Here is a 12,923-nt window from a genome sequence, read left to right on the forward strand (position 1 = left end):
CCTGGAAGCTGAAAACAAGTCCAATGGAACATAAACCGAAGAGGATGATGGAAATGCGGCCGATATGATTTCCAGTGACCGGAGAGCCTGCTGTGTAACTTGAGCCTGCTGTAGCTCTTCCTTCCAATCGACCTGGGGACTCCAAAGACAACCCAGAGCCTGGTGAGACCCACTTGAATCAAGACCGGCATTTTGAGCCATCCCATGCCGTGCTGCGGCCTTGCTGGGCTGCAATACCCTGGGACCTCGATCCATTGTGTGGTGCACAGTCTTCCGAATCACGCTGAAACTTCGTGGGCATCCTGCTGGATCTTCAGAATCCTCCTAGGGAGTCTTCTGTGAAGCCCCTGGACCCTCAACTAACTCTAAAGTAAAATATTCACCTGTTTGAACAGCCTTCCTAAGGAACGCTGACTTTTGCTACTTAAGAACCTATCCTGACACTGCCTGTTGGACACTAGACCCTAGTGATCCCCCTTCTGCCACTGAACACTCATGCTCCAAGAATAGGGGAAAGACTTGTGAAGGATTCTGCCTTTTTGCCTAGAAAAGAGAATGCGTTTAAAGGTTACTTACCTTGTAAAAAGAGTTGGTTGGTAACTGTAACTGAGTGAACAGTTACAAACATTCTTACTTAACTTGAATGTGTGTTGACCTATTCTGAAAAGTATATGTAACCTCTTTCTTTCCCTAGAAACTGTTTCGCCATTCTAACAGAAAGTAGATTTAAGGGTATATTACTCACCTGTGATTTGGTTGTGCCTCTGCCCAAAAGTAATGGTGTTGGTTTCACTTATTCCGGTTAGGATCATTGTATGAGTGTCCCCCAACTGCATCTTGCTTCTGCTGACTTGCTGTTAGCCTGTCTAGAATAAGTCTGCATTAGGTTTTACCTACCTACCTAGAATAACATTGGGTTTTGCTTTCCCTGGTCTGTTTTAGACAGACAAAAAAGAAGAATCTTTGGTTTATACCTGCCCTAAATTGCCGATGGCTCCTTGAAACAGTATATGGGTTTTACGTACCTTGAGTTGGCTGTGTGCTATCCAAAAATAAGTTAGTTACTGCTCATCTCAATCTGTGTTTCACTGATCTCAAAAGCACCTGGAATTTAATATTACATCCTTAGGTTTTACTCACCTAGCATACCTGTTATCACAAAAGTAGTTATAGGGTTTTACTGTACCTAGAATAAGTGTTCCACTAGTCACAAAACATATATTGTCCAGTTGTGATTTGTTGCCGAGCGTCACGGTACAACTAGTAGTCTACTACCCTTGAATTACTGAGTGAAATCTGAAAATAACCACTGGTTTTTACTCCCCAAGAATAGGTGTGACCTATACTGAATGTGTTTGAAAAGGATTGACTTCCCTACAACTACTGTTCCAAATAAGGTTTATGCTTTGGCCATATTTACCTTCAACCATAGTGTTTATGTAATTGTGATTACATATAATGTGTGAGTACTTATTTCCCCAAGATTTATCTGGGCCTACTTGTATATAAATCATTTATTTTTACAAAACATAATGTTTCAGTGTTTCTTTGGACCATTTGTATTCGAATTTCATTTGTACTTATTCTACAGCCCTCTCCCTCCTGAGATAAGCTTGGCTGCTCTGTCTGCTACCAACAAACTCTGGAGGTACAGCCTTATACTAAGTGGAGGCTTGTGCTGTCTCAGTTGAATGGTTTTGATGAAGATGGGCAGGATTTCAGAAAGACTGTCCTAACGTGAAGACATGCATTTTCAGCCACCCCAAAGTATGCTGCGACCTCGCGGGGCTACACTACCCTGGGACCTTAAGCCATTACGCAGTGCAGAGTCTTCCGGATCACTCAAACTTTGGTGGCATCCTAATGGGCCTACAGAGACTTCATTTGAATCCTTGTTGTCCCCACACCAGAGTGCTGGACCAGATTAGTGAGGAGAATCGGACGGCTGATATTCACTTTTCTCATGGCTCCTGAAAAGGGCATCAAACCCAGAGCTGCATCCAGCCACAAAGAAACCCTTGCCTCGAGTCCTCCCTGTTGATCCCTGCTGCAAATTCCCTTCCAGTGCCATGTCTTCAGTCTTCAGGACAAGGTATTAACCAACCAGGTTTTTGGTTGCAGATCCTGAAGACGTCCAGCTGCAAACGCCTCTTCTATGCTGAGGTACTCTTGGCTTGGGTATTACTTACCTTAAGCCTTTTGTGATTCCTGTCAAGCTTTGCAGCTTATGCATGTGATTGGGAGTACTCTCATCCTGGTCCATTACTGGAATCCCTCTATGGTGGGTTCTCTGAAGTCTCTGGAATCTTTCTACCACTCTAAAGTAAAATACTTGTTTGAACAGCTTTCCTAAGGAACTCTGACTTTTCCTGCATCTGTGCTTATCTTGACCTGTCTGTTGGCGACTAGAGGCCTAGTGGAACCCCTCCTGCCACTGAACACATGCGCCAAGAAGGACTTTAAGGCCTTTTGCCTAGTAAATGCAACCAGTGTTTTAAGTTATTTATTTGTAATGGAATTGGTTTGGTAACTGTCCCTCTAAAATATGAGCAGTTCTACAAATTCTTACTATCCTTAGGTGTTTTGGCTTTCTGTAAAGTGTATATACAAGGTTATTTTACTCACCTGTGAATTGGTTCTTCCACTTCCTAAAAGAAATGCTGTTGGCGTCACCTACTTATTCTGTCAGAATATAAGTTTATAAGTTTACCAACTGGATCTTACTTCCTCGGACCTGCTGTATAGCCTGTCTAGAATAAGTCTGCCTTGGGTTTTACATAACTTGAACAGCTATGTGCAATTCATAATTGCTGTATTGTGCATTTTACTAACATTGGTCTGCTGTGTGCCATCCTAAAGTAAGTTCTTGCTTAAGTCAATCTGTGTTCCATTGATCTAAAAAGCGACTAATAGTTTATTACAACATTAGGTCTTACTCGCCTAGTATAAACAAGGGTTGTCCTGAATGTAGTTATAGCTTTATACTGTTCCATTAATTTGTGTTCCGCTATTCAGAAAAGTATCCTGGTAACCGGGTTAGTTTACTATGTGATTTCCTAATTGAGTGTCCCTGCATAACTGACTGGGTCTACTACCCTTGAATTACTGTTAGTAATTCTTACTGGTGTAATATTATAAAACACCACTGTGCCATGATCCATATGAGCTACTATGCGATCATATACTATAAAAGGGTTACCTCAAGTGCACTTTAGGAAAACTCCCCTTACACCATTGCTCTCCTAAACTTCGTTAAGCGCCGTGCCTGCTCCATACTGACCTGAATTTATGTGGTGTAAGTGTTGTCCTTTGGGCTTTTAGAACATTTTGACATGTAGGTTAAAATGTCTGGTTCCCTGATCTGCCTACCCCTTGCCTGTATGTTGGTCCTGACTCCTGGTCTAGAAGGGTGGGTGTGTCTACAGGACACTGTGCTTAAATGTGCTGGGCCATAGGGGATTTTACCTGCTTTTAGGTTGTGTGGTTCTCTTGTCTGCCCAGATTGCCCCTTTGTTAATTAGGTTGGTGGCTATGTGATGAAGCGGTCCCACATCAAGGCAGTGTATTGAGAGGGGTCCTAAAAATGTTGTGTGCCAAGTACATGTGACCTGATGAGATCTACACGTGTAACCTAATTGAAGTATTTTTCATTATATCGGTGTGCTTTCTTTTCAAGAGATCAGTATGGACGAATTCTACCTTTGTCAGCCAGCTACCCCCTACCTGGTATTTGGGCCTAGTCGCTCTGTCCACATTAACTACATTTAAGAATTTTGACTTGCCTTTCTTGTGAGGTGTTAGCCCCCTGTTAAGATCAGTGAGTGACTCCCTAGACAGAGGGTTGTACAATAACTTCTTTAACATATTATTTAGCACAGGCTGGTTTCAGGGTTTACTTTATACATGTTGGTGCTTCCACTGCAAGGTAGCCTTTTTGTTTTTGAATGGCAAACTGGTTACCTAGGTGGTTTTTAATTATTTTTTTTGAAAGCCCCAGCAAGCTTTATTCTTGGCTTTGTTAGTCATTCATCTGTGTGGGCTCTGTACTAGGTCCATAAAGGAGCTCTGAGTACACGGTATACAGCTTGATTGTTAAGGGTTTCCCAGGTGCTCTAATCTAAAGTCATCCAGAATCCCACTGTACCTAGAAATGTGGGGTGTTGCATTCTGGTCCCACAAAGAATTCTGTCAGGGCCATTTCAGACCGCTGCAGCTGCCTCAAATCATGGAAGCGCCTTACAGGTTGTACTGAGGCATTCATCCATACCGGACCATTTGGTGTCGCTCAGAGGGTCATCATTGTGCTTAGTCATTGCTGCCTTACCTATAGAGCCCAACCTTTTGTGGGTCTGCTTGTTGGACGATCCAGTGTCCAGGGTAGTTTTCGTTGCTGCGGTTCTTTCGAAGTCTGATTGCATACACTCCTTTAGGAACTGGCCCTGCAACAATTACAATCCTGGCACCAATGTCTGCCTCTGCACTAGTGCCTTTTAGGCCTTGTCAGCTATCCATCGGCCTCTTGAGCCTTCTTGGTCTTCAGAATTTGAATTCCTGTGGGTGTCTTGGGGCTTTGTGCTCAAACCCTTTCCTAGTGCTCAACTTCCCCCACCGACCACAGCATTGCAAAGGGGGCTCTTGCAACATTTCTTCTCCAAGACTTTGGTCAAACCTGTCTGGTGGGTGGAGGACATTGCCAGACCGACTGTTCACCTGCATGATTGGTATAGCGGTGCATACATTTTTATTCGAGTTGCAGGCTGAATAGGCTTTGTCCTATTCAGAACTATGGACTTGGTCAAAAATGTCAAACCTGTCTCAGTACTTTAAAGTGTTACAGGTGAGCACCATCTAGTTGCACACTTGTCGACAGTAGTCTAGGATTTTCAGAGTCATTTAAGATATGACTTTTCTTTTTAAGTTTTTGCAGCTGAAAGTACCTTTTGGCAGTTGCAACTGTTACTGTTGTAAAGTGTTTGGTTTCCTTAACAGTTTATCTTTTTTGCTGAGATTTTATTACCTTTCTGTAATTGAGTTGTTTAATGCACCACTTTTCCCCTTTGTGTACTACTTTTATCCTGTGTACTGTGAAATAAGGTGTGGTCAGGTAACTGGTGCCATTCTGTTAAAAGTAAAATATTATTTCAGCATGGAGCAGCCAGCTGGGAACTTTTTAAAGTGAGGTCTGAAGAATTTTGAAGTTTGGGATTTTTTTTCAAGTTTTATCGTTTACACCATAAAACCCATTGTACCTTTTTTGTTTTTTAGAATGCTAAACAATACAACTACTTAAATACGGACAAGGACACTTTGGAATACTTGCAGACCGCTGTGGCCAATCTGGAAGACGTATGTCGCGCAGCAGCGGAGGTGGCAGGCCAAATGTTAATTCGCCTCTCACATGACCATCAGCTGCCACTGGATTATGAGCGCTATGACAGCGAATTGCTTGACTTTGTGAAAGAGCTTGTGAGATTTAGGCAGGACTTGACAGTAAGTGCACAGTATAAACTTCTGCTACAAGAGATGGTTACGTTTTCTTCCTTCAATTTGTAGTCAAATAGACTAAGAGTGAAACAACCTAGTTCTGTTAATGTTTTAATGCAGAAAAGGGCCAGTTTCCAAATGTGACTGTCTCCTCAATAGTGAGGAATCAACACTGATCCTCTTCTACAGGCACCACTTCTCTGAAAAAGACGATGTCCTGAAAGATTGTAAAAGAAAATATTGATATTTCGAAGGCAACATCCTTAGAAGAGTGGTCTGTTTTCTATTTATTTTGGGGGTTTTTTCACCCAGAAATGAAACTTTTTTTTTCTTCTTACAAACAACCTGCATGTGTTCCCCTTTGCTGTTTTTAGACATAGTCGGCCTTCCAACTATAATACAACCAGTAGGTAAGGTAGCAAAACACATTTAACTTAATTGTGATTTTGATCGCAGTTCAGTTGTTTAAATTGTGAAATAGCCTTTATTTAAACAATTAGTAATTTTGCTCCTCCATGGCTCTGCAATTGAGGCAACTTTGTATTTTTCCCCAAGTCCCCATGGGCAAACATCATCTTAGTCAAACCAGTGTTTTGTAGAGGTAAAGGTCGGGGCAAAGTTGCAGCCTCTAGAGGCTCAGCTGCCCCCGCCAACAAATGATGCCCCAGTTCAGGTACACTACCATGATTCTCTGGTAGGGGGGGATCGCATATCATTCACCTGCACATGGGAGGGGATAACTTCAGATTTCTGGGTGTTAACAGTGGCAAAAGGCTGTTCAATAGAATTCCTGGAAACACCTTGCTGCCATCCTCTTTGAACCGGAAAAATGTTATCATAACATAACTAGATTCTAGAAGACACTTTTACTGCTACAAAGGGGAGAAATGGAGATGGCACCACCTCTGAAAGAAAACCAAGGTATTTGTTCAGTGTTTGTTTGTTCCAAACAAAGATGTAACAGTGTGTCCAGTATTGGACCTGTTCCCTGCGAACAAGGGAAATGAGCACTTCCAGTTCGAAGTGCTACCATTTGTCATAGCCTAAACACCTCAGGTCTTTACAAAGGTCCATTTGGTGGTGGCCGTACAGTCCATTCCAGTGTACCGTTACCTAGACCACTGGCTAATAACCGGAGACACCTCGGTTGTCAACAAAATATTCAACAATCTTCTGTTTCAATTAGGCTTCTCCATCAACGAGAAAGTCAAGTCTAGTGCCCAGTCACGTAAAACCATTTCTAAGAGAACTAATTCAAACAGGACACAACCTAGTGTTACCCTCCAACAAGAGGGTACAGAACATGCGATTTCAAATCCCTCAATACGTAGCCGGTCCTCTGGTAACTATGCAAAAGGCCATACAGCTTTTGGGAATGATGGCTTCCTGCATTTACCTTGTGCCTCACGCACAGTTGCTCATGCGTCCTATGCAAGAATGGCTAACAAAAGAATAGTCTCAAGCAAGCAGTCTATGGGACGATTAGTGATTTCGCATCCTCTGGTTCTATCTCTGCAGTGATGGACAAAAAAAAGCATTTTAAAGGGCAAACCGTTCACCCCAGCTATCGAAGACACTCGCTACAGACGCATCGCTAACAGGATGGGTTGCTCACTTTCTCCAGCAAACTGTGCACAGGGTGTGGAGCGTTAACCAAAAAACATATTAACCTTCTAGAAGTACTAGCCGTCTTCAGAGCCCAAGTATTTAAGCAACAGTCATACTAACAGACAGCACTATAGCCATGTTCTACATAAACAGGGAAACACTCTCCAGGGATGTCTAAACTAGCCCAGAATATTTCGCTGGGCACTGAAACACATGTTTCTCAGCACATGTTCCAAGGGAGCACAATTCTCTGGGAGGCGTACGAAGCAGAAGTGCAGAACTACCCTCTGAAAACGAATGGCAATTGAATGAAGACATCCTTCACAACGTCTTCGCAAACTGGGGGTTTCCAATTTTAGACCTCTTTGCAACACAAGAAAATGCACAATGCCAAGCCTACCCATTCAGGTTTCCCCAGACAAGGTCCTAGGGGAACGCTCTGTTAATGAACTGGTCAGGGAAATTTGTGTACTCTTTCCCCACACCACTTCTCAACAGTAAAGTCCATAAGCTACACCGGGAACAAGTCACCTTGATCCCAATAGCTCCCATGTGGTCGCAACAAACATGGTTTTCACACCTACAAATTATGTCTTTGACCTCCAATGAAACATCCATGCCCATACATCATGTCGCAGAACCAAGGGACAAAAATCCACCCATTGCCTCAAACGCTTAATTTAGCAGTTTGGCGCCTGAGGTCAGAGTTTGTTCATCTCAACCTAGACCAAAGGTGTATGGACATTCTAAAAGAAGCACGCAAGCCTAATACAGGACACTGCTATTTTAACAAATGGACATGTTTTGTCTTATGGTGTAAAGCGCGTACCAGAAATCCGATTTACTGTTCAGCTTCACATATAGTACACAGCTTCATCTTTTACGACTCCAGCGTAGTCTTGCATTCTTTACGAGTGCACCTGGCTGCTCTCCGCATACACCACATCACAAAATAAAGTTTCATGGTGGAAGTTGCCTGTGGTCAAAGCATTCATCAAGGGTGTAAGTTATACCCACCCGTTTCAAATTCACCTTAAATATTGTGCTTACAAGGCTTGAGCCTATGCACAAGGCTAGTCTTAAACATTTAACGTATAAAACTGCTTTCCTTGTTGCTATCACATCCATATGGAGTAAGTTACTTTTGTTTATTTCAAGCTTTCTGTGCAAGATCTATTTGTCATTATTCACAAAGACATGGTGGTACTACTCAGCCCACCAGCCACCCCCCCCCCCTGATTTTCTCCAAAATTAATCTCCAAGTGCCATGTGAACCAATCTATGGAACTTCCTGCTTTCTTCCAAGACACAACGAATGCTGCTGAAACAAGCCTACATACCCCAGATGTCAAAGGCTGCCTTGTATTACCTTCAAAGGACCAAACCACTCAGAAAAACACTTTTTTTCTAGTTCTAGTTGCAGGGAGAGAGGGTGATCCTATCTCTAAATCAGCTATATCAAAATGCATCCAACTTTATTATTGTCTTGCCAAGAGAACATTACCTTTCAGGCCCAGAGCACTCAAGGGCTCTGCTCAAACCTTCACACAACATCACTGTTTAGATGCACATTTTAAAGGTGACACACACAATAGGATCAAGAAGCGTTGATACCTATTTTTGCTGCTCTACCTTCAAATAACCCAACACCTCAAAGTACTGCTCGCTAATCTATGCAAAGCATGTGATTCGAAGCAGATCCACAAGCCTCAGGAGACATAGATTACTTGGTGCAATCGAATTTCTGGTGTCTCTGCTTGAATTCACATGCACCCACCCTTCCTCCCCTCTTGGATTTGAAGGTTCTAGGGCAAAACATAGATATTTCACACCGCCTCACAATTTACCTACACTCCACGCAAACGCTGTATACACCCTCATGTGAGAAACAAGACAATTTGAGGAACCTTTGCACACACAAGGGGGTTGGGTGAGGGTCATGGGTACAGTAGACGTCATACTACAGATCATGTTACACATGCCCAGTCGACATCCCTTTTTTGAACTTCTAAAACCTGTTGTCTGGTCGCTTTTCATAAAATGTCGGGAGCTGCTGAACCCCTCAGTCCCTCCAAGATGTTACTCTCAATCAAGCTATAAATGGCTGAGCCTGGAACACCCCCAAGGGGAAGTGGATAAAATAACAAACAGTTCAGATTCCAGGCCTTAAGTCGGGAGGCTATCTGCATGGGATGAAAAGGAATTATTGGTTAGTTTATGCATCCTAAATACTTGTCCCCTTACTTCATTCCCTGGTAGTTTACTAACTTTACCTGAATTTCCCTCTACTATATCCACAGGAATTTTGCAGTTATAACTTCATGTTAAACATTTTTCAATTGTCTAGATCACTCCTAAAAGTTAAGGTTTCCGGTTTCTTTGCTTTCATCAGCCTTCAAGAGTAGTTTGTCGTCGTTGCTCACATACGGTTCTGCATAACTCTGCTTCAATTCCTGAATCTTTGCTTTTGTTTTCAAGAATTAATAAGAGTAACTTTTTACAAAGATTTCCTGGTTGCATTCCTAATACCACGATAACCTCGCATCCAGAAAAATGTCAAAAGTTAGAAAACAAAGTCAATATATGTTACTGCTAGCTTGCAGTAAGAGGTCGCCCTGTAGATGGCACTATCCCTGTGCTAGTCAATGTCACAATATTTGCTTTCACGCTGCCTGGAAACAGTTATATTTAAACATTGACTTCTCTTGGACACTTGAGTACACAGACTTGGTAAAATTGAACTGCTGATTTCAATTATGCAAATGTCTCAAATAAGATATCAAGATCAGATAAGAACTTAGCTGCTGCCTTCTGTTGCTGAAGCTGCTTTCCCCTTCACTGCTCTCCTGACTCTGGATTCACTACTATCATACTTCCAGGAATTACAAACAGCCAAAACTTGCTGCTGGGGTTTCTAGGGCCTAAATTAAACGGAGCGCAGAAAACATGAGCTACCACTGGGGTAAAACTGATGAACATCAGTTAATAATGTTGGTCAAAGGGTCTTTGTTATCACTTTAGCCAATCAGCATGTTGGTTATCTTCCATCTTGGCTTGGGGAAGTTTCCCTAATCGCAGCACAAGAGTTGAGGCCTAAACCAAGGTCAGAATACTGAGAAATAATAATAAAAAGACCCAAACATACACAGGTAAGACATATATACCCTTCTGCCCCTAGGCCTGGACCTGACACTCCCCCTCAAACCCCCCACACTCCCCTCCTCTCCACTGCCCTGTCCTAGGACCAGGCTTAATTGGAAATCTCCTGTAAAATTTAGCAACCAATAGCGGAGTATGCACATCCACTGCAGATTCCCCAAGAACGTTCCTATGGACCAAAACCCTTCCGGCCTCATATTCCTCAATTATTCTCAACCTGAACTGGAGGAGGAATGGGACCCATTCGAGTTCCTTATTGTAACGGCTTTAATAAACTCACATGAAACGTTGGATGCACCTTCATGCTAAAGGATAATTTCAACCTAACCTCTGCTGGATTAATCACTTTCTCAACCTCAAAAGGGCCGACAAAATGGGGACTAAATTTGTTTCTTCCTAGGATTCTCAGATCTTTCGTAGAGAACCATGCCCAATCTCCCATCTTATACTCTGGACATGACTAGCGCTTCCTATCAGCAAATTGCTTGTAGTTTTCTTTACTTTGTAAACTTTCAACTGCTCTGGCAAGGTTTGACCTCATAGCCCCCAATCTTTCCTCCACCGCTGAACTCTGACTCCCTCCTGACCTCTTCCCACAGAAAAAGGTGGATGAAACCCTCTACTACAGAAGAATGGGGACATAGAAGTTGAATCCTTAGCTGAATTGTTGTAAGCAAATTTGGCCAGCCAAATCAAATCCACCCAAGCACCTCCGACCTGCAGGTAACACCTAAAGTATTTCTCCAATTCTTGATTCACCCGTTCCACCTGCCCATTCGGTTCTGGATGGCATCTTGTCAGCCTACAGCTCTTTACAAAAAGACCACCAATACTTGGAGAGAAACTGCACACCCCTGTCTGAAATAACCCGAGAAACAGCCTATGCAAGACTTTGAGACGTCACTTCAACTTTAATGGAAATAAAAATGCCCCTCCTTGGTGAGGACATCGACTACCACAAACAGTCTAAGAGCCTTGATCCTTGGGAAGGTCAACTATAAAATGGAGTATGCCAAGATCATAGAGGAATATGAAGTGGTTCCAGCAATCCATAGGTTTTCCCCACTTGACTCTTTGGTTGTGCGCAAATTTCAAATGTCTTCACAAAGTTGTGTATCCACACGCATGGTACTACACCAAAAATGTCTCAGAACCAACTCTAGAGTCTGCGAAAACCTGGGTGGTCTGTAGGCGCAGATTCATGACACTCCAAGACTCTCCGGCAGAGCTTTGCTGGGAAGAAATAGTTTGGTATCCATAAACGGCAGACCATCTTTTAGTGTTCGAGCCGATAGTGTTCGAGCCGGATGTAAACGTTTTCACTCTCTCTTACCTGCTCATGATTTTCTGAATTTCTTCTCACGGCCCTTCATGTGGTGATCCTCACAAAATGTTCGGAAGGTATCAGTGATTTTTTTTCCTGGCCGGTTTCTGATTATCCTCCGTGGAACTGCAGCGACAGAACATCCGCTTTGCCGTTCAAACTTCCAGGATTAAATGTAATCACAAAGTTGTAATCGGCAAAGAAAATTGACCATCTGAGCTAGCTTGGCATAAGTTTAGAGCAGATTTCGATGATCCTTGTCTTGCTCACATTAATTAGTGTTGCCACTCCACAAAAGCTGCCTTGATTGCCAGAAGTTCATGGTCCATTTTGAAGTACATTTTTTCTGCCAGGGAGCATTTCTTTGAGATGTGCGAAAAGCAAATATTACTAGTTTGCTCAGTTTGTTGCCTGCTACACAGTCCACTCTGCTTAGTCTTACTTTCTTACCTCTTACATAATGAATACAAAGTCAAACTAGATGTTTACACAAAGTAGCGATCTATAGTTCTATTCAGTCTGTACATCTACAGACTAAATGCAATACCATATATTAAAGTTCTTCTCCTGAGTGCGGTTTGCTTTAAGATTCTGATTGTATTATAGATTGGCCAGCTCCCCTCCCTGAGGTGCTAATCAGGAAACGAGAACACAAGCAGAATCTGCACATTGCCATCTGCATTTCATGCCTACCCGCTGTGCTTCTACCCAGCCTTTCACCCTGTCCTCAGGGGCAGTACCCCCGGACGAGTCTCCACTGGAGCGCCTCACCTAGTTTTTTTCATCTTCTCTCCCTCCCCCCTAATGCCCCCCAGACCCACTCACCTGTGCACCTCCATGCCCACCGGCAGGTCCTGGAAATTATTTACAGTCCTGGACACGTGTAATTCTTTTTTGAGGGAAGCATGAGTTGTGCGTAAGTCCTGGTTCCCTTACAAAGTATCAGCACCCCAGAACACTGTACTTGGGCCTATTTGATTCTGGTCCCTGCCCTCCCCTGACAGTTGTGTTTATTCCTATTGAAAACAGTTGATATCCGTGACAGGCAAGGGCCATCTTGATGGCGACAATTGCCCTCCTGCCTGCCGCAAAACTGTACGTCTCCAGCTATGACTTTGTTTTTGACCCTGACCTTTGAGTTCTGAGACTTCTGAACTTCACTCTACAAGGCAAATGATGGGGCAATTATACAGTATACTGGCCACCGCCCTATGAGACACCAACTGCACCCAGTTTGCTAGAGCCTTGCACTGAGAACTGGTTTCATTCCCTTTTTATTATAACTATTTGTCCATTCATGCAGCTAAGCTTTACATATTACAGACCCCATTCTGACTATGCACAAAAA

At 43.0% G+C, this 12,923-nt stretch overlaps 1 protein-coding gene across 3 annotated transcripts in view; it reads left to right on the forward strand.

The window, feature by feature from the left end:
- The window catches only part of TFRC (transferrin receptor), an 858,836-nt gene that overhangs the window by 699,146 nt on the left and 146,767 nt on the right, over positions 1–12,923 (forward strand). For all 3 annotated transcript variants that reach the window (XM_069617499.1, XM_069617501.1, XM_069617500.1), the window contains exon 17: positions 5,266–5,490. In XM_069617499.1, coding sequence (XP_069473600.1) covers positions 5,266–5,490 — 225 coding nt within the window. The remainder of the gene's footprint in view (positions 1–5,265; positions 5,491–12,923) is intronic.

The sequence above is a fragment of the Ambystoma mexicanum genome, chromosome 10 (genome assembly GCF_040938575.1).
Source record: "Ambystoma mexicanum isolate Mex_15411 chromosome 10, UKY_AmexF1_1, whole genome shotgun sequence".
Classification (NCBI taxonomy): domain Eukaryota; kingdom Metazoa; phylum Chordata; class Amphibia; order Caudata; family Ambystomatidae; genus Ambystoma; species Ambystoma mexicanum.